At 39.6% G+C, this 26,592-nt stretch overlaps 1 protein-coding gene across 2 annotated transcripts in view; it reads right to left on the reverse strand.

Moving 5' to 3' along the window:
- Positions 1-26,592, reverse strand: part of C7 (complement C7) — a 53,162-nt gene that overhangs the window by 16,492 nt on the left and 10,078 nt on the right. For both annotated transcript variants that reach the window (XM_060009544.1, XM_060009546.1), the window contains exons 4-12: positions 26,119-26,260; positions 24,091-24,238; positions 22,942-23,080; positions 15,588-15,758; positions 14,060-14,303; positions 11,887-11,997; positions 8,631-8,797; positions 5,880-6,108; positions 3,162-3,333 (exon numbers count right to left, since the gene is read on the reverse strand). In XM_060009544.1, coding sequence (XP_059865527.1) covers positions 3,162-3,333; positions 5,880-6,108; positions 8,631-8,797; positions 11,887-11,997; positions 14,060-14,303; positions 15,588-15,758; positions 22,942-23,080; positions 24,091-24,238; positions 26,119-26,260 — 1,523 coding nt within the window. The remainder of the gene's footprint in view (positions 1-3,161; positions 3,334-5,879; positions 6,109-8,630; positions 8,798-11,886; positions 11,998-14,059; positions 14,304-15,587; positions 15,759-22,941; positions 23,081-24,090; positions 24,239-26,118; positions 26,261-26,592) is intronic.

Genomic DNA, 26,592 nt, shown 5'->3' on the forward strand with positions numbered 1-26,592 from the left:
CTGTATTGAAAATAAGGTAATTCAAGTTTGTGATCCTGCGAGAGGTAACACAAAATAATAACTATTTTTGACTGAGTGCTTACTATGTGCTAGGCATCTTGACAGATGTTCGACAAATGTGCCTCAGCTCAATTCACACTCACAGTAACTCCATGAGATATGTGGAGAAAGGCTCAGGAAGTTTGAATAACTTGTCCAAGGTTATAGTGTAAAAAATACCAGGGCTGGATTCATGTCTAGTTAAGCTCCTAAAATCATGCTATTTCTACCTCTCACAAGGCAATCTCTAGGGGAGCTCACAGTAATTGAAACCGAGCAGGGCCCTGTGGGGCTCCAAGGCACAGAGGCCTTTTTTCATTCCCCGTTTCCTGTAGGCAAGACTCCAGCCTCCATGACCTTCCCTGAGTTCCAAACGGCAGATGTGAACAGTTGCTAATCAAGGGAGAAGCATCCAAGCAACCACCTGAGGCGACATTAATGGGACCAGAGAGACTTCCCTGGTTGGTACAGTGGTTAAGAATTCACCGTCCAACGCAGGGAACTTGGCGTTTGATCCCTGGTCAGGGAACTAGATCCTACATGCCGCAACTAAGGAGCACACATGCTGCAACTAAGACCTGGTACAACAAGGATAAATTAAATAAATACAACTTAAAAATAAATGTTTTAAAAAAAATTTTTTTAATGTTTCATTGCTGAATCATACCCCTGGGTTAGAGTTCTTTATGCCACACCCCACTCTTTAATACTGTCCTTATTAACCTTTTCTGATCAGGTACTGGCAAATATTTTAGAAAGATAATTTGAAGATCATGTGAGTTGAGGAAATGTGTAAGATGCTTGGGTATCTGGTATTAGCATAGGGAGGTGAGATGCCTTATTCCTGGGTCTTGGGTGCCTCATAATCCAACAATAACCAATATCTCCTGGCTGAGGAAGCTGGCAAACATATGAGATTCTGGTAGGAGGAGAATGTTGCCTTCAAGGGCACAGATCTCTGGGAAGATGAGGGTCTCTGAGGAGACCTCTCCCTCCGTGGGCATATTTCCTCTGCCTGTAGACATAAAGCTGGATGGACAGCAGCATCCTAAGGGAAGCACTGAGAGAATTCTCACTCTTCTTGGTGCTCAGAGGAGAGGAAATATCCTCTTCTTCCTTAGTACAAAAAGGAAAGTTATGCTTATACCTCACATCTGAGTTTCCTCAGTGTGTGGCAAGAATGTAAGGAACTCAGCTCAGAAGGCGGCAACATTCACAGGCTATTTGTAAGGCTTCCCCTCAGATTTCCTGTTTCTGGAGTGGAGATAATACTGGTGTAGAGTGACCTCAGAGGCACTGCTGAAAATCATTGTTTAATGATAGATGTCATTGTTATCATGATTATGATGCCAAAATCTCGGCATCTCTGTACACCAATGCCGAATCAAATCTCAGAGACAGAGTTTTGGGTGAAGTAGAAAAGGATAGCTTTTGTACTTTGCCAGGCAAAGGGGGATACAGCGGGCTCCTGCCTTGAAAAACTATGTGTGTCCCCCTGCCATCCCTGCCAGAGGATTTGATGAGGGGTTTATAACAACAGTCCAAGGGTGGGGTTTCTGACAAGATCAGGGTGTGTGCAGGGCTTGTCCTCCCTCGTCTCCAGTAGTCGAGCTCCTAATCTTTTCTTTTTTTTTTTTTTTTTTTGCGGTACGTGGGCCTCGCCTCTCACTGTTGTGGCCTCTCCCGTTGCGGAGCACAGGCTCCGGACGCGCAGGCTCAGCGGCCATGGCTCACGGGCCCAGCCGCTCCACGGCATGTGGGATCTTCCCAGACCGGGGCACGAACCCGTGTCCCCTGCATCGGCAGGCGGACTCTCAACCACTGCGCCACCAGGGAAGCCCGGGCTCCTAATCTTGATGAGCTTCTCTGGTCCCTCCTACCAGAATCCCGTACGTTTGCCAGCTTCCTCGGCCAAGAGATATTGGTTATTGTTGGATTACAAAGCACCCTAGGAATAAGGAATAAGGCGTCTCACCTCCCTATGCTAATACCGGATACCCAATCATCTTACACATTTCCTCAACTCACATGACCTTCAAATTACCTTTCTAAAATATTTGCCAATACTTGATCAGAAAAGGTTAATAAGGACAGTATTAAAGAGTGGGGTGTGGCATAAACAACTCTAACCCAGGGGTATGATTCAGCAACGAAGCTTTTTTTTTTTAATATTGATTAATTGATTGATTTTTGGCTGTGTCGGGTCTTAGTTGCCCTGTGGCATGTGGGATCTTAGTTGCTGACCAGGGATCGAACCCGCAATCCCCTGCATTGGAAGGCGGATTCTCAACCACTGGACAACCAGAGAAGTCCAGCAATGAAGCATTTTTGAAGATAGCTTTTGCAAGGTCCTGGCAAACAGGAAGTTAGTATCAGACACCTGGGCTAATCAGTGAAGATGTTAGCTGTCTCAAATGTATGCTTCATGCTTAGTCCAAAGTAAATAAATAAGAGGGAGTGGGGGCTTCCCTGGTGGTGCAGTGGTTGAGAGTCCGCCTGCCAATGCAGGGGACACAGGTTCGTGCCCCTGACCTGGAAGATCCCACATGCCACGGAGCACCTGGGCCCGTGAGTCATGGCCGCTGAGCCTGCGCGTCCGGAGCCTGTGCTCTGCAATGGGAGAGGCCACAGCAGTGAGAGGCCCGCGTACCGCAAAAAAAAAAAAAAAAAGAAGGAGTGGTATATCTGAAAAATAATGCAACTATTAGTGAATGCCTACTACATGCCAGGCACAGTACAAATCACTTTATATTCTTAACCTCAGGCAATATCCTATTATCATTGTATCCACTATTTTTATCGTAACTTGCCCAAGTTCACAGAGCAAGTAGGTGGCAGGTCTGCCTGATGCCAAAGCTGCTGCTCGCATCCACTGAAGCAGACTGCCTTCCAGTTCCCCACCCTTTTGTAACACCTGCGTCAGGAAAGCTTGAAGCACACAAGTGCAAATTGGCCACAATACGCCTCTCCTTCAACTGACCCCAATGCTAAGAGCACAGCACTCCCTGATAAAAATCACCATTTAAGGTTTAAATCTTTCAATAGCAGCAGTCGTGTATTCCGTGCTTACTGTAGAGGGCACTGAGTTTTACATAATTGCCAGGAGGTCTGGTCTCTATTACCGCAAATGCTCCAACTCCTGGTCTTCGCATTGTCTGGTTTCTGACGTTTCTCCAATGCAGGACTTCCCACCCTCACTGGGAGGTGGGTTATTGCATTCTCGGCTCCTTGTTTTCTTCCCTTGAACGCAGGGGCCCCAAGAGGACCAGCAGCTCCACCCTCCATCAACCCCTCCTGTAAATAAGAGAGACATGGTTCAGAGAGTACTTGGAGAGGAAGATTTCAGAGTTCAGTGAGCTAAGCTTCCTACTATGTGGTTATTGGGGGAGGGGACGATCTGGGGTTTATTACCTTCACTCTGTTCACTGAGGTCTCCACGGTGGCCAGACTGTCTCTGCACACTGACTAGGATTGCCCGTATTAAGGCTGCATTAACGAACTTCTTGCAATACTACCTTAAATTTGTTTATTATTTTACAACGGTTTCAAAGCACTTTCACATGCATTTTATCATTCATTAATTCTCACAAGAACGAATGGAGGTGACCAAGAGGTCTGTTAACATTCTCAGTTGATAGGTGTGGAATCCAAGACAAAGTGGTTAAGTGATATGCACAATGCTGTACTGGTGGGCAAGAACCATATCCAGACTGTAACCTGGTCTTATGGCTGAGTCCAGGCTCTTTTTATCACCCCACAGTCTCTTAGTAAGGCAAATAAGTTCCTAATGTTAAAGCAGTGATTGGGCATGAGAAGAGCATAGTCTATTGCAGTGGTCCCCAACCTTTTTGGCACCAGGGACCGGTTTCATGGAAGACAATGTTTCCACAGACTGGGGAGGAGGGGACGGTTTGGGGATGATTCAAGAGCATCACATTTATTGTGCACTTTATTTCTATTATTATTACATTGTAATATATAATGAAATAATTATACAACTCACCATAATGCAGAGTCAGTGGGAGCCCTGAGCTTGTTCTCACTTGCCACTCACTGATAGGGTTTTGATCTGAGTCTACAAGCAATTGATTTGTTATGGTCTCTGTACAGTCGAACCTCTCTGCTAATGATAATCTGTATTTGCAGCCGCTCCCCAGCACTAGCATCTCCCCCTCAGCTCCCCCTCAGATCATCAGGCGTTAGATTCTCATAAGGAGTGCACAACCTAGATCCCTCACATGCACAGTTCATGCTGTGAGGGTTTGCGCTCCTATGAGAATGTAATGCCGCTGCTGATCTGGCCGGAGGCGGAGCTCAGGTGGTAATGAGAGCGATGGGGAGTGGCTGTAAATACAGATGAAGCTTCGCTCCCTCGCCTGCCACTCACCTCCTGCTGTGCAGCCCGGTTCCTAACAGGCCGTGGACCGGTACTGGTCCATGGCCCGGGGGTTGGGGACCCCTGGTCTACTGGGTACTCCAGGCTGCCAACCCCAGGGCTGGTGCTGTACAAGATGAGGAAATATGCAAGTAGGAAAAATGCTTCTACCTCCTGTCAGCACCCTTCTTCAATCTACAGGCACCTCCTCAACTTGCTCTGGCCACCTTCTACCTCAGGGCTGGTTCACAGTTCACAGGTTTTAGTATTTTTCCCATCATATTCCTTGGAGGACATTAGAGAGAATTTGAAGCATATTCTAAGAGCTTTGCTTTCCTAGTTAGAAACTGATCTCAGGAACTATTCCGCCAAAGCATTACTTCTGATAATAGATGGGTGTGTTTACTGCTCCTTAGCTATTTCTACTGTGTGACCTACATCCCTCTTCCCTCCACAGCCACTCCTCAGTATCACACACAAAAAAACTAAAATAATTTTTCCCATGATCTTCCTTACCCTTTCTTCCACAATTAGAAATCGAGTTAATAATATAGTCCCCTGAGTATGTTAATAGTAGGTAATAAGAGCTTGAGGTATTATGACTGCTACTCCACTCATCACCAGCAGGGGGAGCTCCCATTTTTATCAAATAGCTGTAAATCTAAGCCTCAAAGGAATGAATCGCAGTGGTGGCATTTTAGTTTACCAGGACAGGCCACTTGGGGAGACATTTGGAGGCAAGGATGCTTTCTTGATGCTTGTCTATAAGCAGCCGTGGTTTAGTCATGTACTTATTCATTTATCAAACATTTATTAAGTGACTTTATGAATCAAGCACTATGTCAGGCTGTGGGAATAAACAAAGGAATCAAACAGTTCCGAATTTAAGAAGTAAGCTTTCTAGAGGAGAGAGACACACAAATGAATATAAAAATAAATATACACAAATCATCTCATACTTTGCCTACTCATAAAGTGAACTTCACATACTAAATACTTAAAACACCAAATGCACTGTTGAGCACACAGCCAATGTTCAACAAGTATTTGTGAATGATTGATTGGTGGGACATAACACAAAATAGAAATAGAGGTGTTTCCAAGAGCTTGCCACCAGAAAGGTTAGTCAGTGCAGACACAAGCTCTGTAGACCTAAGTTATGACAAAACCTTACTGAGGTGACTATGGAAGGATGGAAGGTGTTTCAGGCATAAATCTGTTCTAATGGAGAGTGGAGAGTAGAAGGCAGTTCTGTTAGTTCAGATGGGAAAATAGAGAGATAGCAAAGGACCCGACCTCAGTAGCTACAACTCGGAGGTGGAATAGGGAGGGAGAAACATATTCAAAGCCTTATGAGACTTCCCCTTCTCCATACCCGAGGAAGCACACTCTCAGAGGCCAGAGGGAAAGGGTAATTCCCTTTTCATTGTGTCCAGCATAACTTGAGAGAATGCAGCACACTGACCTGCTTGATCCCCTACGAGGGCTCCTTGTTCACACGCCACACCAAACGTGTATGGTTTGCAATGGCACTCACACTGGGTCCCCTTCACAGTGGCCATGCCACCATTTTGACAAGGCCGGCAATGACAGGGGTCAAATTCATCGAGATATTCCTCAATGGCCCGTTTCAGGTATAGCCTTTTCACAGAGGCACAGGGTACTTCCTTTACCAGCTCATACAAAGGTGTCAGCTACACAGATAAAGACATCACAGTCAGTAATCAGGGTTTGGAGCGAGAATATTTTCCTTTCAGCATTTTGGCTCAATCTCTACTAAAACAAAATCAAAAGCCACTCTTATCTTAATTTCAACTATTTCTTGTTCAAATAAAAAGAGAAAGCAATTCACTACCTTTACAAGACAAACCTAGGGAAAATTAGAAACAGATAGGGAGGGAATATTTTTTTGTATTTTATGTGCATACATAAAATTTTAAAAAACCAACAGGATGTTCATTTTCTAGTTATTGAAAGATTATTTTGAAGACAACACATTTCCACTCCTGCAGAGGATAGAAGAAAAGGAAATGCACTTAAATTACAGTAAAGAAGCAAATGCAATTAAATTTGAGATTAAATATCCTGACTCTGAGATACTTAACATATCTCTAATGGAGACTATGATTCTCTATCCCTGAAGAAATTTAGAACAGGTAGGCATTATCGCTCTGTGTTGGACAGTTCTGATGAAGAGCAACTTCAAGACCGGAGATGGATTGGCTAAGCTCTAACAATCTGCTCTCCCAGGAACAAAAAGGCTCTCATTTGTAGCCTTTGCCAATTTCTGCAGTGTAACTACTCTCACCATGGCCAGTTTCAGGCTACCACCATGATGTCCCTGAGCACGGAGCTGGGAAGAGACCTGCACCATTGGCTCTTGAGAGAGTCTGAGTGAGTTGGCTAGAGCACCACTGCGAGTACGGAGATTAGCTCAAAGGGTCACATTGCCCTCCATCTCTGCCCAAGCTCTTCTGAACTGAACAGCATTGCATGGTTATCTACCTGTAACATGTCTCTTCTTTCTCTGTCCCTTTCCTGTCCAACTAATAAGTTAACATAGCTATGACAGTTACAGTCCTATGTGGGAAAGAACATAGTTGAGAATGGAAAAGAATGTCTGTTTTTTACCCTAAACAACAATTTAGGATTTTTAAAGATTTGTATGAGATACTGACAATGAAAATAGATCATTTTGAATATTAATGAATGACACTTTAAGGTAAGACTTCCCAGGAAAAACTGCCCCTCCCACTGTCACTGTTATTGGGAGGCAACTGGGCTCAGTATGGTGTCAGGAGGGTACCTGAGGAGCACTCGTAACTTTTGAGTTTATAAATGTGTCCAAGTTTCTTAATCTCAAAAGTCAGGTTGGGGCTTCCCTGGTGGCGCAGTGGTTGAGAGTCCGCCTGCCGATGCAGGGGACGCGGGTTCGTGTCCCGGTCTGGGAAGATCCCACATGCCGCGGAGCGGCTGGGCCTGTGAGCCATGGCCGCTGAGCCTGCGCGTCCGGAGCCTGTGCTCCGCAACGGGAGAGGCCACAACAGTGAGAGGCCCGTGTACCACAAAAAAAACCCAAAAAAAAACCACGTCAGGTTGGACCTGGGACACTGCCTGACTCCTGTGGCAGGGAATAGATTATATAATCACTTCTGCTATAACATGTATTTTGAAAATGTGAATTTGTTCCATTGAGATTGAGATATTAAAAAATAAAATGAGTATATCATAAATTTTGTGTTTTCTTATGTACAATTTTGTCCATAAGAAACACGGAGTGAACACAGAAAACTGCACACAACTGAACCAAGCTGCATAAGAATACACAAAACACCCACACACAAGCACACATCTCAAACACCCATCTAGTTCACCACCTGTATAATAAACCACACCAACCACAAATGGTGTTACGACTGTCTGTCATTTCTGATAGCGCTCCTTCTACCACTTCACAATAATTCACAGTCCGTAACCCTCCCATCACCCAGCAAGCTTCAGATCCTCTTCTAGGTAATGTGCCACCTTTATTGTAGTCCATGCATTCCTTAACAATTTAACATGTATAAAACTGCTACTGTTTTTATTGGTGCCTCTTTTTTTTTTAATGAGTGTCACAAAAGTTTTTGAGTGTTGTGTTCCTAACACATTTTTTCCCATAAGCCCTGTGGTCTTTATTGTGCAATTTTGCCTAGCTCTCTGATTTTTAGGAACACATATGTTGTGTTATAAAAGAACTGACTGTGCTGATAAAACGTCCTAAAATTCTGCCAGCCAAATTGATTCTATCTTTTTAGAACTAATTTGCATGACCAGGAGCCTACAAGACATGGCCACAGGAAGAAAGGTGATCTGACAAATGTAACACTAGGCAAGCCCTTAAATGCCTTCCTCTTGCAAGAATCTATAACTCCTCTGAATCAGGGACCAAGGAAAACATAATCAAATTTAGGTCAAAAGCTTGAAATGCAAATTTTAGCATTAATTTCTCTTGGGATTTACAAGACATTTAACCTTTACAACTGAAATATGGACATACAAGATAATGAAACTTGTTTCCTATTATGTATGCATTCATTTTACTATACAAAACATAACTGGGATACAGAAAACGCTAATTACAGCCTTCTCTGTTTAACCACCTTAATTTAATCTCATTTTCCCAGTGCAAATAAATATGACTGCTTTCTGGTGCTTTCAACAGAGTGTCACATACCTTTTGTTTTATGATTTGTGGAAGTTCAGTCACAGATCCTGCCCAGCGAGAATATCTCAATTTGTTTCCAGCAGGGTTGTCCAGTTCCAGGTAACTAAGGCCAGACACAAGGCCAGGACGTCCCCCTCTGACGGATGGGACCCCTCGTAACACATTGCCCTGAGTTCCTACTCAAGGAGAAATCAAACGAAATAAGTCTGGATGCACAAATGAAATGAGAATGAGCATATGAAATTGAAAGTCAATGAAGTAACACAACCCATTCAACTGTATGACATTCTGGAAAAGGCAAAACTATGGAGAGAGTAAAAATACCTGTGATTGCCAGGAAGTGGGGTAGGAGGGATTTTTAATATTTTTACTGGATTTTTAGGATCTTTAGAGGACTTTTAGGGCAGTGAAATTGCTCTGTATACTATAATGGATACATGTCATTATGCCTTTCTCCGAACCCACAGAATGTACAAGAGTAAACCCTCATGTAAACTATGGACTTTGGGTGATTATTATGTGTCAGTGTAGGTTCATCAGTTGTAACAAATGGACCACTAAGGCCTGGATGCTGATAACGGAGGAGGCTGTGCCTGCGGGGACAGCAGGGATATAGGGATTCTCTGTACTTTTTGCTCAATTGTTTTGTGAATCTAAAACTACTCAAAAAAATAATATCTATTAAGAGAGAAAAGAAAAAAGACACAACCATTACCTAACAGCAGATGATTATTAAGAAATTATTATTCATATTCTTAATGTTCTTAGTGTAAGAAGAAAATGTGTTATACAGGTGACTATCTTGTTTCTTAGAAGATACATGCATGTATTTAAGGATGAAACATCATGACATCTGAAACTTCCAAATGGTTCAGCAAATATCACAAATATTTTAAATATATATTTATGCATTGCTAAACAGTCAACATTATAAATACTATATGTAGATATATATATATCAAAACATCAAAATAATAATTATTGCATGTAAGAGGTGGGTACGTTGGTGTTTTTTACTGTTTTTTCAACTTTTCTGTATGTTTGAAAATTTTCATAAGAAAATGTTGGAAGGAAAAAGTTCATTGCATCTGGAATACTAACAGTAACCAAAATGCTATTAACAGGCATATATTAACACATAAAAAGTGTTCTAAAATGTTTGAATACTAATCAAATCCTTTTTCTCATTTCTGTGCCTTATAATTTCAGAAATATTTTCATCTCCGTGTCTAATTGATTTCCACACTGGTCATGACCGGAAGTTCCTAACTTGCTGATCAGACTTACATTTTCATTTCCTTTTTTTAATTAAATTTTGCAATTTCATAACACTTTCATAAAATTTTGCAAATTCAAAAATTACACTTTTATCATCAGAAGTTATTTAAGTCTCATATTTTTAAAGAACTGCCTGAGTGCTTCCTCATCTTCCTTGTTAGTTACATTTTAAGATGCAAATAGTCACACTTTTAACGCAGTGTATTGCCAAGTTCAGTCCCTGAACTACTGGAATCAGAATCACCTAGAATGACTGCAGATTTCTGAGCTCCAGCCAAGACATAGGACGTAGCTGAGAGAAAAGTCAAGTACTCAGCATTTGAACAGGCTGCCCCAGGTAATCCTCTTGCATACCAAAATTTGAGAATCACCACCTAAACTGACATGCTTGTTTACAAACTACAGAGTCTAAGAAATCAGCTTTTATATTTATTTTTAAGCCTGTAGCCTCTCTCTCTACACCTCAGTGAGCTCTGTGCTCCAGCTGGCCCTCTTCCCCTAGACAATCAGCCTGGGGCAACAGTGAAGGGCCCAGATTGTGAAGCCAGACATTGGAATCTTGTGCCTGACCCCAACTGTGGTCTTGGGCAACCTTTCTGTGCCTCAGTGTCCCTGTTGGTAAAATGGAAATATGAATAATACCCAGTTCTTAGGTAGGAGTACCTTGGTTAATTTTTGTAAATCACTTAAAATTGTGCTGGGCACATCATAAGTGCTACATGTTTGTGAAACATAAAATAAAATAAGATAAAACAAAGCAAAATTAAAATAAAATAAAATCAGAAAGCAGCTTCCAATCACCAGCCCAACTGATAACTGATGTCAACAACTTCTCAAAGCTCCCACTTTCATTTCTATTTCCAGATCAGTGTATTTCCATGTTGTTCAGAAACTTGTCCTCCTCCTTTATCATGTCAGGTCCAAGAAGACAGGCACTTTTCCTGGCATATTCACTGCTGTATCACCAGTGCCTAGAACAATTTCTGCGTGCACTATAGGTTCCGTAAATAGTTGATGAATAAAGTAAGTGAATGAGGAATTAAGCCTGGCTTAACACTCTGTCTCCCTCCTTCTTGCAGTCATCTACTAAAGGATCCTCACTTCCTTGATGAGGACTTTAGCACCTGGGTCAGTCTTCTCCTTCATCCCAATTTCTGCCATCACCCCAGGAGAACTTGAGCTCTAATGCTGCTCCAGGGCTTCACACAACGCACCACAGTCTCATTTCCATCCCTACTACACTAAGAATCTCTTCATTTTAAGGCAATTAAGTCTTAATCACCAAATCCAATGAAGTCTTCAGACCTCCTCTTACGTCACTTCGCTGTAGCATTTCTCGCTGTCGATTTCTTCTCCTCTACCTTCCATGTTACTCATCTTTTCTGGTTCTTATCCTATCAGATTATTCCTTTTCAGTCCCTCTTCTTTCGCTGCAACTTTATATTTGTCATCTTTCATTTAATCACTCCCTGTATTAACGGCATCCCTTGCCATCAGGATGAAACCCAAACTCCCTAACACGGCATCTAGACACAGTCTAAATCAGCTTACCCTTCCAGTTCCTTCTTCAATCACTCAAGGCTAACACACCACCTCCCGCACTCTGCCACCACCGTCACCACCACCACCATGCACCAAAAACTTCTAACTGCACTGAGCACCCATGTCACAGAGTGAAACTGAAGCTTCTCCTCTTGCTGTCATTTTTCTAGGCTTGCTTGTCAACCTTCCTCACAGGAAACAAAGATGGTGTTCACTGAGGACATAGTTACAGTACACAGAGGTACCCAGTGAAGTTTCCACTCTGCATGATGGATCACCGCCATGACATATGACAGAGAGATCAGAGGTAAAAATAACCAAGTATTTCAAAAACACAAAATAGAACACCCGCTAGAATTTCAAAGGCCCTTGGAGACCAGGAATTAACCACAAGAAAGAGGGATGGAGGTAAGTTTGTAATGAAAATTACCCCCTTCTCACTTACCTGCAGCCAATTTTAAGGCCTCTTCCATCTCCTTGCATGCGTGCTCTGATGATTTAAACAAAAACTTGATATGTGAGGAAGCACATTTCTTCTTCTTCTCTGAACCAAAAGCTGGGGGGAAAAATTTTAAAGGTGCTTAGTTTCCACATTTGTTGAAAATCTCCTTTGAGATGCTGGCCAGGTGTGAGAGTGGCATAAGAGGTTGTTTCCTATCACTGGGGCCATATAATCAAAAATATGCTATACGTACATTTTCAAGTGCTCTAGAAGGGTCAAGGGGCAGAAAAAGTGATATTTGATGTTTGTTATAAACAAAATAAGATACATGCATTATATTTAGGGGTAAAGCATCACATGTCTGAAAATTACATTCAAATGGATCAGCTGCTCTTGGCTTCTATTAACTTTGACCAGAGGGTGGGGGTGGGTGAAACAGTGGAGGGAGCAAAAACTGAGCACTTCACAGAGTGATACCTTTTACCCAACTGCAGTCAGCTTCTCAGGCATAAGGCAAATAGGTAAAAGTAGATGTGCAATGGCCTCCAGCCCACCCACGGGAGACCCCAAAAGCTGGGTTCTGGTTCTACAGCAATTAATTCCTAAAATCTTAGTTCTAGTGCCTCAGTCTCTCCATCTTTAACATCTCCGGTTTCTACATTTTCTTCCTATGACATATAATCTTAGATGGTTACAATTTCTACTCATTATCAAATGGAGTTTTGCCAATGCATTTTTTTAAAAGAGGATAGAAAATAATAAAGGGTAGAAATATATTTTTATATAATTTTACTAACTATATTATTACAAACTCAGTATTTCTTAAAGAACAATTGGGGGCATATAACATATCCCAGAATTCTTGATTAATTTCACTTAAAACTTTTAAGAATAAAAACTGCTCAAGAGTAAAATTTTTACTCAAAATTTTTTTACCAACTCAGAAAGCTTAAAAAAAAAATCCTCTTCATTTCTTTTTAAGCGTTAAAGAAAAAAAAAAATGTTCATGAAACTGAGTTTAGATCAAGCCCCTTTCTGGATTAATTCCTCAAAGAAATATTCCCTCTGTTGTTGCTACACAAACCTGTGCTTGTGCATTCATTCCCAACCTGCTGAGGTTGGAAAAGCTCACATTCTAATTAAATCTTAATTGGTAAAAATTAAGCCCAATAGAAAAAAAAAATAGTCAATGGAAACACAGAAAAATATTGTAGTTCACTCACAAGAGAAGGCTACAAGACCTCCTCTGAATCTCAGGTAAGCAGTCTTACTCTCCTTCAAGGTGGTAAGAAAGTCTCGACTGAAGAGTAAGATGCTAACAAGATGATTTGGGATAGAGAAGCAAGTGTGGCCACGAGCTTCAGGACAAAGTTGGAAAGGAGCAGGTTGGACTTGGAACGTAAATAAGCCAAAAGGTCTCTGGAAAGGAGGAGTGGATACTAGGACACACACTCTTCTCCAACATGGCAGCAGCTGGTGAGGAACATCCTCTCACTGTGAAGTCAACCAAGTATGAACTCAGTAGCGTGCCCTGAGTCTAACAAAAAGCAGGCAATTCCTGCAGCAACATAGCGTAAGGAAAAAGCTAAGTTGATGCTGGAGCCAGTTAGACCGGCTTACAATCAGTATGCCCTTGGATTTCACTCGGTAGCAGTGAGGATTATTGCTAACATAGGCAACCTGCCTGTCTAGAAGAAGGCATCCAATAAATTTAAGCTATTGTTACAACTTTTAGGGAGTAAGCAAACTCACGATATCCAGAGCAGATTTTTTTAAAAGGAATGTGAGTGGTAAAGAACAGAGGTAAATAAGAAAAGACTTCATTGAAACGTTTTGATTTCTGCAATATCAGTAAACTCCTCATTAGTTTTCCTCGAGGAATATTACTTAATCTGAGAAACGGGGAAGATTAAAAAGTATTCTAAAAATCCAATCAACACCCTCTAGAGATAGCAATAATGATAATGGCTTAACTCTCACTTCAGGGTACTATCCAAAAGGGTAGGCAGGCTTTTTCTTAAACCCTGGAAGATTCTGAGTAGAGTATAACAGATTCTTGCAATTTTGGATTCTTTTGCAATTTAATCTCTATTTGTCATATTTCAAAGCTCTAAAGTTTAACTACTAATTAAAATCTCTGCGATGCTTGTATATAACAATATTTTTAATACTCTACCACTTTGTTTGATTTTTTCTGAGTCCAAATAAAAGATAACTTTGTATTCTCCTCCTAAGGACCCAGACTGAAGATAATGTGTCCCATACTGGTCGATCAGTCTTCGATAGGCGCTGTAATCATACAGAGACGGAAGGTAGGAGAGTTCCTTCCAGAATGACTCAGCAAGTTGTAAAAAGTCCGGATTGTTATTGATAAACTGAGCCACTTCAACAGTGTTCTGAAGAACCAACAACTGATAACTCTATAGGAAGAAGAAAGAGTAAAAGGAGTTTTAGGATGAAGACTAAAAGGCAATGGAAATAGTTCCTTGTCCAATGTCTCCATCAATAGCCACCTCCATCAATGCAGACTAAATGAATTTTTATTTTGGATGCATAATGAGGTCTCTTCTGGGCCCACCCACTTGAAGCAATCTAAGGAATTTTCAGAATCCCAAACAGAAATAACATCTGAGTGATGACATGGTAACTGGTTTTATACACACCCTTTAAAACCCCCAAGACCAAGTTGTTATGCCCTCCTCAACTAGGAAAAAAGATTCAACATTGTTAACTGCTAAATAATCTCACAAACAGGGATATAATATCCCTAGAGTCCACAATCGTAACAATGACTTATAGGTAAGGTGACCATATAATTTATCTCCCATACTGGAGTATTTACAGGGTAAGCTACTTTATAATGAGGTCTTTAAACCCTTCCTAAGCATCTTTTCATGTCCAAGACAGAGCTACCTTACACCAAATCCTCACTTATGTGAACAATATAATATGGGTATAATAAATGTTTTTACAGCTCATATTTCCACAATCAACTTCTTAGTCATAAAACAAAATTATATTCCTTTATACCTCGCTTATGTGATCTATTAATCAAGTTACTGACTTTAAGAATGAGATGAATTATGTATATTATGAATGATGATCAGCCTGAAAAATTCTTCAGCAGTAAGTGTGAATCAATTAGAACAATTCATTTCAACTGTTCAGGTTGCCCATGATGAAAGTTTTAGTATCTCAGTACAACAGAGTATCTAAAATTAAGGCTTTTAACCTCTTCGGATGAAAATGTTGGTATCTCCAAAGTAATAAAGTATTTTAACATCTTTTATTTTCATGCACCTTCTTTAAAAAACTCTAGTATTAGTGTTTCGGAAGCACATTTCATTGGATTTTTGAAATTGTATATAATACTTAAAATAGTAGCATCAGTAATCATGAATTAGAGATTTAGGCTAGTTTTAACTAGAAGATTTGAAAGTAATAAGTTTTTTTTTAGATTTTTAAATAAGAACAGATACTTCAATGAGAAAATAAAAAGTGTAAATAAATGTATTATCAAAGAGAATTAACAAGACAAAAACCATACCTTTTAAAGAAATATACTGGATTATCTCTTTGAAGAAGATACTATGCCCTAATTAAAAAATGAAAGCTGATTCTTTTAGTAAATGCACTTCTGTTAATGTTAGAAATACCTAAACCAGTAAAATATGGAAAAGTTAACTAATATATTTCATACTAACCTTTTCCTTAAGGATTTTTTCAGTACCTGAAGAGTAACTGTACGAAGAAGATGAAGAACTAAAAAAGAGGAAGCGTCCTCGACTAGATGATGAATGTTCTGTTGATGTATGTTTTACATAAGACCAGGTACTATTGTAAAATTCATAATTAAAATCATTATTTATTTTCACCTATAAAGAAAATGAAAAAGTTAGATCTCTGGGGCTTTGTTTTTGAAATGTTCTATGTGATCCAGTAGTGGATTTAAATTTCTAATTCTGTTCGACTTGAACAAATGTTAAGATTGGAATTGTTTTTCCTATGCTAGACGGTAGAAGAAAAAGTCATCCCAAACAAATTTAAAAACAGACAACAGGATAGTCACATGTGGTTGAGAAGGGACAGCTCCAGCATTCATGAAGACTACTATTTCTTTATCCTTTATTTTGTCCTAGATCAAGTGTCAAAATGAAATGCCCACAGAGGACTGGCAAGTAATATAAATGTTGGAAGCATCCAGTGGAAGGCGGGGTAATGAAGAAGTGAGCACACACCCTGTCTAAAAGGGTCTAAAAGGTACCCAACACTCAAATCCATCCGACAGTCCTATACATTACTACAGGTTCTAGCACTGACAGATATCTGATTTTTCAAGAAAAGAGATATATCTGAATCTTCATGAAAAAATCTTAAGTTTTTTTTAAATCATAGGCAACTATCTTGCTAAAAATGTCAGTCACCATGAGAATAAAACAACATGAAATATGACTCTCAGTCTGTTCTATATAAATATTCAGATCAGTAACTCTCCTTTCACAAGTATTTGTGTTTTTATTATATGTCCATACACATCTGTATTTGAGATCAAAGTATAAATAAACACAGAGAAAATTTAAATGATGAATATGATACATTTTAAAAATAAAGCTAAAATCTAAAAAAGAGTATGTATAAATCTAAAAATTTAAATGATGAATTTAAATTTAAATGATGAATATGATACATTTTAAAAATAAAGTTAAAATCTAAAAAAGAGTATGTATATGTATAACAGATTCACTTTGCTGTACACCTGAAATTAACACAACATTGTAAATCAACTATACCCCAATAAAAATTTTTTTTTAAATGCTAAAAAGAAAATAGAATATTATGCAGCCATCGTAAAGGATGAGTGTGAGGACAAATTGTTCATGTTAAATGAAAAAGCAAGTGTAAATGTGATATTTACAAATCCTATTAACCACAAATATGCAAGTATATGCCCAGTCAAAAAAAGACTAGAAGGAAATTCAACAAAATGCCAGAAAATATTAAAAATACTTTCATCACTACCCATGTTAAAAATTAGGCATTCATGCTAGAAGAAAGACAGAAGAGAAGAAAAAATAGATTTAACCATACCTTTTATTCCAACATTATTTTCATTATATTATGAAATTGGCTTGTTTAAAAGTCAAACGCAAAAATTCAGCTCAAGTCAAAATGAAGAATATATTATTATTCTTAACTACAACGAGGACATTATTATTATTGAAAGCAAAGAGGACTTTTTTTTTAATTACTTTATTTAATTAATTAACTTATTTTTTGGCAGCACGCGGGCCTCTCACTGACGCGGCCTCTCCCGTTGCGGAGCACAGGCTCCTGACGCGCAGGCTCAGCGGCCATGGCTCACGGGCCCAGCCGCTCCACGGCATGTGGGAACCTCCCGGACCGGGGCACCAATGGGGTTTCCCTGGTGGCGCAGTGGTTGAGAGTCCGCCTGCCGATGCAGGGGACACGGGTTCGTGCCCCGGTCCGAGAGGATCCCACATGCCGCGGAACGGCTGGGCCCATGGCCGCCCCGTGAGCCATGGCCGCGCGTCAGGCGCGCGTCAGGAGCCTGTGCTCCGCAACAGGAGAGGCCACGTCAGTGAGAGGCCCGCGTACCACAAAAATAATAATAAATAAATAAATAAATAAATAAATAAATAAAAATGTACTAGAGATTTCTAGAGTCACTAGATAGTGTCTCAGTCCTATTTGGTTTTGGACACACACAGAATTTAGTTTTTTCTCTCAAGAAAGAAAAGTTACCTACCTTTATTTCAATGCAAAAAAAAAAAATTAGCCTATTTTTTTCTCTTCTTCAGGTGTACAATTCAAATACTTGATTCATGATTTATGCAGATAAGCCTCTTAAGAACTTTAGTTCAGCGTCTCCTCACTCCCATGTACTCTACACATAGCCACAGAATCCTTTCTCAAGGTAGTGTGATCTTAAATTTTCTTTAATACCCTCTTCCTTCCAGCTAAGATCCTGAAATTTCCCCACACTGAGTCTTCCTCTGAAGTCACAAATTCAAACACCCTACACTCTGACATCTCTTACTCTGTTGACACTCATTCTATTATTGCCATATCTATTATTTAACCTCATAGAGACAGCCCTTCAACTTACTTTCCCTTCTCTTTCCCTATCAGCACCTTCATTTTGTCACTTCCTTCATGTTGTAGTTATGCTTCATGGCTCATGACTTATTATTCTCTTGCCAATGAACCTAACTCCTGCCAATGAACCTTGCCTAGGTATATTCTGCCACCATATTTGCCAGGCAAAAACTCAACCTTTGTTCAGTGCTCACAGCCAGGCACCTTAGCACTGCTATAGAAAAATCACACAACTATCGATTGGTGTTACTGTAAGTCCATTCATAATTTCCAACCTCAGTGGAATCCTCAATACATTCCAGCAACCCTAAATGTCTAGCCAATTCTTTCTCCCATTCCCTACAGTATCTATTTCAAAAGTTCTGCACCCATCTCAATCCCCCAATCTTACAATCATTTCCTTCACTCTCAGAAGATAAACTTCTTTCTTTACAAACATTCCCACTATCAGACACAGACTTCTTACACTTCTGGCTAACAAATTTACAGACTTACGAATGTCTTTCACTTCCTTTCCTGTGCAGGTGTTCCTCCCCCTGTCTAAGGCTAATTTCTCTGTCTTTTTTCTGTATTGCATTCCCTCTTACCTCTTTTTTTTTTTTAACATCTTTATTGGAGTATAATTGCTTTACAATGATGTGTTAGTTTCTGCTTTACAACAAAATGAATCAGTTATATATATACATATGTTCCCATATCTCCTCCCTCTTGCGTCTCCCTCCCTCCCACCCTCCCTATCCCACCCTTCCAGGCGATCACAAAGCACCAAGCTAATCTCCCTGTGCTATGCAGCTGCTTCCCACTAGCTATCTACCTTATTACCTTTGGTAGTGTATATATGTCCATGCCTCTCTCTGGCTTTGTCACAGCTTACACTTCCCCCTCCCCATATCCTCAAGTCCATTCTCTAGTAGGTCTGTGTCTTTATTCCTGTCTTACCCCTAGGTTCTTCATGACATTTTTTTTTTCTTAACCCTCTCACCTCTTCAAAGGACTAATTAAATTGACTGATTACTCCCTGTCTTACAGCTTCAACTTTTCTTTCTCTACTGGCTCATTCCTATCAACGCTTATACATATTCTAACCCCACCTAAGTACAGTGTGCTGCAAGGGCTCTGAGCCACACTTCTAGGGTTCAGACCCCATAGTTGTCGTCTACTACCTCTGTGATTGTAGGTAAATTACTCAGCATTCTTTTTTTTGTGTGTGTGAGCCCAGCCGCTCCCGGCATGTGGGATCCTCCCGGACCGGGGCAGAACCCGCATCCCCTGCATCAGCAGGCAGACTCTCAACCACTGTGCCACCAGGGAAGCCCCTACTAAGCATTCTTTGTCTCAGTTTCCTCATCTGTAAAAATAGTAGATGACAGTACCTACATACTTAGGTTATTATTAAAAAAAAGTTCTATTTAAAGCACTTGAAACGTGCTTAGTATATAAAAGGTTCTTAATATATGTGAGCTACTTTTATTATCATTCAAATTATTTTCTGTTAACAGAGTAGATTTAGAAATCTCAGATATCTAGACACATACCAACAGAGGAAGCAGAGGATCAGATAACTAAGCATTAGTTAAAATTGCCTTTAGAATACGTTTTTGTTATTCATTTGATATACATATAGGATCTTGCTTTAAAAAATATAATGAAGTATACTAAGTGAACTAAATCAGAGAAAAACAAACATCACATATCATTTATATGCGGAATCTAAAAAAAGGATACAAATGAACTTGTTTACAAAACAGAAACAGACTTACAGACATAGAAAACAAACTTATGGTTACCAAAGGGGAAGGAGAGGGAGGGATAAATTAGGAGTTTGGGATTAGCAGATACAAACTACTATTTATAAAATAGATAAACAACAAGGTCCTACTCTATAGCACAGGGAACTATATTCAATATCTTGTAATAAACTGTAATGGAAAAGACTCTGAAAAAGAATATATATATCTGAATCACTTTGCTGTACATCAGAAACTAACACAACATTGTAAATCAATAAAAATTTTTTAATATAATGAATTACATTCAAGATCAAAACAGGAGGATCCAGGAAGTTATTTTCTCCACCTTAATCTTTACTCACTCCCATCTGCAACTCATTACATGCTGAGAATAAACAAGACAGTCTTTCAGCATCTCCCAGGCTAAACTAAGCAGGGTGGCACCTTCCCAAAGTGACTGTGGAGCTGGAATGTGCTTATGTTTCAAAGGCTTCCTTGTGGTATGAAAAGTATGAGCAAACAGAGAGTGTGCATGGCATCAAAGTTAAGTGGCTTACTCAATAAGCAACTGGGTTTGTCCTGGGTAAACCACCATGCTGATTTCCAAAACAGAGATTAGAAGAGAGATGGACTGATTATTCTGTTTTATGTTTATTTACTAACATTTATGTTCCAACAAGCCAAAAGTCATGTTCCACCTGTAGAGGCCTGAATCCCCAGTGGCTCCCCTTCTATTTGAACTGAGGAGGACATTGACCGCCTCCATATTCGCACCTGGGTTTCCCACTGCAGTGACTGACTCACTGCCTATTGCTTCCACCTCACTTCCCTCCGGCTGGATCCTAAATAACAGGCTATAATTTCCCTCTACCTCTGACAAACACCTTCACATTCAGTGACTGGCAAGGCATTTCAGATGTTAATCCAAAAACCAAGCCATGCTGTAGAAGACGAACATCAGAATTATGCTTTTATTAAATTATTTTTCTTCTTCAGCAGCTGCAGGTTTCCAGCATGTCTCCTTTCCAACCATGTCAGAAATTCTCTCCCTTATTACTTCCTCTGTTCTGTAACTTTCTAAATTTGACTACATACACACACACACACACACACACACACACACACATACACATATATATGCATATATATATACATATATGCAATTCTCCCCCTTATAATTATGAAAGAATTATCAACACATCCTCTTAGTAATATGAGGAGAAAAAATTCTCTTTATATGCCTATCTCACATTCTCCCTTCTGGCCAAAGGGTAAATTACAATATAGGTTTTTCACCAAGCAGAATTTAGAGTCAAAAAAGCAGTTAATACAACACATTGGGAGAGTAAAATATACTAGAAAAATGAAGGGCTGTGAAATCTGACAGACTGGATCCAAGCTCTACTGCTTATTGATTTCGTGACTTGAAGCAAGTCTGCTGAAGTCCTCTGAGCCTCAATTTCTATATATATAAAACAGTAAAATATTACTTACTTTCCACAGATGTCGTGAGGATTAAAATTACACAAATTGCCTAAAATAGTGCAGATGCCACAGGAAATATTCAAAAATTGGTAGCTATGATTATTTTTCAAGTCAGTTCCACTTTCTACTTTCATGATTCAGTAACTCTTAAATGTAATTTAATTCCATTATAAGTCGGAGGTTGGTGGGTTTGCTCCTCATAATCAGAACTGCTTTCTGAAGATGACTAATGTTGGTAAACTAAAGCCCCTTCCTTCTGAATATCCTAATAGTTTTGGTTTACAAATTTGGGAGTCATCAGTAAGGAGGGCTGAACTGGAAATTTCTGAGCTCTGGGAAGATGGGAGGAAAGGCATGAGAGAGGAGATCTTGGAAGAGATGAGCAAGAAAGAGGCTAAAACAGGATGAGACCAGAAACTTCTTCTGGCTTAGGTTGTGGAAGGACAGACAATTTAAGATAGAGGATCTCAACTGTTTTCGTCGGATGCATTGGCACCATGAGGTAGACAATCTCTCCTCTATGTTCCCTCTAAATCTTCAGGAATTTCCCCTAAAGCCATTACTGATTTGTGTGAGTAGATTTTGTGTTGAAATCAATCAACAGGATGAGTTTACGTGTGTATGACAGAAACAGCCTGCAAGAAGCAGAAGCCTGCAGAGGAAACCTTGAGACCATAAACAAAATTTTAAAGTGTGGCAGTGTGGATGCGGGCAAGGATGTGGAACACAGGCCACTCTTCCACACTGCTGGTGGGGTATAGATTGGTCATATATAGGTTTTGGAAACTTTAGTGAAGTGTAACCTAAACATAGCCTACAAAGCAGCAATCCGAGTTCCTGGTATCTGCACTAGAGAAGCTCATTTGTATGATTAATACAAAATATAAGATAGTGGTTGTATGGGCAGTACAGGTAGAGAAGATGTGACAGAGAGAGGGAGATAGGAGCCTTTAAGTCACTGGTAATATTCTATTTCTTGAGGTGGGTGGTGGGCATATATAGTCCTGTTTGTATTATTAGTTTTCTCCAAACTGCAAGTATATGTTATTCACAGCCTTTTGTACATAGAAATATTTCATAATAAAAAAAAAACATTTTTAAGTAAGGCGACACTGTGGCAGTGGTTAGGAGACTATCACAACCAGTCATGAGCAGGTCCTTGGGTTTTAACACCCACACAGGGACAGACCATCAGGTTCTGGACCCACATGGAGTATGGAGTTCAAAATGAGACAATGGATATTTCAGCTTGAATGACATAAATTAAAAGTATCATTGCCCTATAACACAGATTTAAAGAATATATATTCCTAAATAGTGAATGTAACATAAAAGAAGAAGACTCACAGATATAGAGAACCAACTGGTGGAAAGGAGGGGGGCAATATAGGGGTGAGGGGGCGGGAGGTACACACTACTGTGTGTAAGATGGGCTCAAGGATGTATTGTACAACACGGGGAATAGAGCCAATATTTTGCAGTAACTGTAAATGGAAAGTAAGCTTTAAAAATTGTATTAAAAAACTTTAAGAATAAATAAAACATTTCTTAAAAAAAGAAAATGTATTCTTTTTAAGCCTATATAAGACATTTCTAAGAATTGACCACATATGAGGCCACAAGTAAATTCTCAACAAAATACCAAAAAAAATCAATATCATATAAATAACGATCTCTGGCAACAATTCACAGATTAGAAAGAAATCAAATCAATGTAATTAAGTACCTGGAATGTATAGGAGAGGATATTTCCGCTCAGTCTGTAGAAATCTCTCCCATCCCCGCTAAACACCTTTCTGCACTGACCACCAAAACTTTTAGTGTTGAGGACTTTGTTCCTAAACTGGCCTGTGAGCGCATTGTAACTGTTTTTAAAAAAATGAAAGAAGAAAAGGCTGTTAAAAACTAGAAACACCACTTGCTGAAACAGGCATCATTAGAGAACTCTAGATATTCTTGAAATACATTACAGTTAAACATCTCTGGGAGAGCTCAAATAAAAAGCCTCCTAGAGCACACTATGCATTACCCAACTCCCCCTGCTTGCTATAATGGTTAAAACTAATAGCTGGGGAAACCCAACATCCTTTTAGCCTAAGAACTTATTTAGGAAACACACAGCCCTTTTGTATCTATGGCAACAGCTGGTTTTGAATTGAATCTATAGAAAAAAACCAAACAATTAAGATTACTCTTGAAGAGAGAGAACTCTCTACAATGATTTACAACTAGCCGGCCTCTTAGCATGCTAACTGGTATACTCTATAAAGTAACTTTACCATTTTTCCATTAATGAATTTCATAGTAGTATAGAAAAATCACATCTAAGCAAAGAGATTATCTTAAAACCTTGAAACTTTAACTTGGGTCTGACCGTTAAAAGTTTTTCAGAATTCTTTTTAAAAAGGCTAACAGGATTGCCTCAACTTCACTTGAAAGTTCCCAGCTAGTTTAGGTGATTACTTTTCAGTCTGAGTGTTCCAACACACTTTCTCTCTTCTTCCGCTGCTCTCATTCTGTTGTCTCTTCGTTCCCTTAAGTAGCCCCACATCATTGAATTAGTTCTCCCCCCTTCCCTCCCATAGGGGGACTGACTGGCCAGGATTTCCCAGGTCTGAAGGATTTCCTTAGATGCAGGACTTTCAGTGCTAAACCCAACAGTCCAGGGACAACTTGTCCCTCTATGCTTTACCACATATATTTACAGGTATATAGATAGGAATTTTTAAATTGTTTCAGGATGTGGCAAAGAGCTCTAAGCAAAGTCTTGACTATTAGGTGATTTGTTATTAGACTTACCAAACCACAAAATAAAACACAACAAAATAAAAACTACAACCCATCGATGTGTACAGGAAGACACCCAACACCTTACCCCTGTCCAGTAAGTTCTATGTTGGGAGGAGGTTTATCGAGGTCACAGGAAGGCCTGCTTTCTGAGTCCTCACACCTGTCTTCATCAGCACTGTCCTCTTCACAGTCAGAATCCCCATTGCAAACCAAAGATCTGCTGATGCACTGACCTGAACACAAGAAAAGCCACCACACAAAAATAAAAGAGGTGAAAAGGAAAACGCTACCTGGGATCAAAAGATTTCACCCTGGACCCTCAACACAACACTGATACTCTAATGTGAGTTTGAGATACACCCTCAGTGCCCAGGGAAGGACTGCTGATTATTTTGGTCCTCATTTTTCAACATGCAAATTGATTCTGACCTTGGCTGGACACAAAATTGAAAATAGAACCTGAATTCAAATTCCAGGCTCTCACCCATAGCCATTAAGCACTTTGTCTGAATTCTCCAAAATCACTCAATGCCAATCAATCACTGGGAAGACAGATTGACTTCCTGCCCTTCAACTTTCCATTTCTCTTCTGTAATCACTGACCAAGGTGCCAAAGTGCTGTCTTTCTTGGTGATTTAGATATATATGCTTTGAGAGCATGAGAACTGGATTAAAAGATTAAAATTCGACATTTCTTTAGCACCTTCTCTGTTCAGGACACTCTTGGGTGTTGGGATACAAATATGAATAAAAAGGGTATTCACCAGGGTTTTCATATACTTTACAATCTAATAGGAAAGAGTATGAAGTTAGATCATTACAATTCAGCAATGTAATTGTTGTGATAGATATAAGCCCAGGGTACCAGAAGCACAAGGAAGCACTAGAGGGTACCAGATGATCTAGCCCCGGCCTCCCTCCGCATTATAGCCAACCATTCTCTTACTAGCTTCCTACGCCCTAGTCATACTGGATCACTTACATAAATCAAAGACCAACCTTTTTGCCATCTCCACTGACTTTGCACCTACAGTTCTTCAAAAATCAAATCACACATTACCTACTCTCAGAAACCACCCTTGCCCCACAAGCTACAATGTATGCCCTTCATTTGTGCCCTTATAGTGTGCATGGCACAAAACTGTCCTGATAGCACATCCCACTATGCTGTCACTTGATCCAATGCAGCAAACATTTGTTGAGAGTCTACTGTGTACCACACACTCCAGATGCAAAAATAAAAGAAATATAATACACACCTTCAAGGAGTTCAGTCTACCAAAAGATATCCAGGGCAACAAATACTTCAGATTACAGATGATACAATGTACATAGAGAACACAGAAAAGTAATCTGTTAAATAGCTCTATCAGTTGGGCTTTTAGGCTAGGTCTCCCTAAGGTGGCATCATCTGATTTGGGTTTTGAAAATACAATAGGAGTTTGACAGGTATTGTTAAAAAACACGTCTAACACAGGAAATATTTATGTACTATTTTGCCCACAAAACTTTAAGAATTTTGAGGGAAGAGGCTATGTGTTTCATTCTACATCCACAACCCTCATTTCTGTATCTGGAACATAACAAGAATAATAAATGTTTGCTAAAAGTTGTTGAATTAACCTTTCTGCACAAATGCAACATAGACAATAGGTCAAATATTATTCAATTCAAAACTGTTTCATTTCCCCATGCATAGAGATGACCCGTATTGCTCCTTGATTAACTAATTAGAGTTGCTTTTCTTGTAAAAATAAAAATAATTTGGGCAGTAATATTGTTTTTGCCCAATTTCAGTCTTCATTCCAGACTCATTCCACATCTTCACCAAAAATGCAATGTCAAGAACTGTTTGGGTCTGTCAATAGCCATATTTCTCTTTCAAAGAAGCAAAGAGTATCCCCACCTTTATTACCAGATGACACCCATGCATTTAAAAGAATGACAGTTAAGTGTGTAACTAATATGCCAATAAAAATCCAACTGATTTGGGGGAAAATTAACTTATAGGCTAATATAAATGCAGTACAATTCAACAAATACATACTGAGCAAATTAAACAAATAGCATTTGAACTTACACGCTGCGTGCCTAACCTATGGGAAGCAAATACCTGAAAAACACCTGAAACGTTCTCCACATCCCTCTTCTGTTGGACATCCTCGTGTAGGTTCACACGATTGTGGTTCAAAAGCACTTCCAACACAGGGATGGCCGCCATACTGCCCATAAACAGCAACTGACCGCCTGCGAGTCTAAATACAAACCAAATAGCTTTTCAATATCTCCAGTTTCCTTTATCTGAGAAATAAAATCTGGGATAAATTAATAAAATTGGAGAAATAATGTTTGTAAAATTGTTCTGGTGTACTACAGAAGTAAAGCCTACAAAATCAATGCACCCAGAAACCCACTTGTCTTTGAGTACAGTGACACTTGGGTTATTATTTATAGAGCACTCCCAGTTATATATTTACTCTTAGGGTTGAATGAAAAAAAAAATTAGTGAATCTTTAAGAAAGTATGCTGCATAGACCAGATCACAACACAAAATGACTAATTTTTTGCCAAAGCAATGTACCAAGAG

This window comes from Delphinus delphis, chromosome 3 (assembly GCF_949987515.2).
Source record: "Delphinus delphis chromosome 3, mDelDel1.2, whole genome shotgun sequence".
Classification (NCBI taxonomy): Eukaryota; Metazoa; Chordata; class Mammalia; order Artiodactyla; family Delphinidae; genus Delphinus; species Delphinus delphis.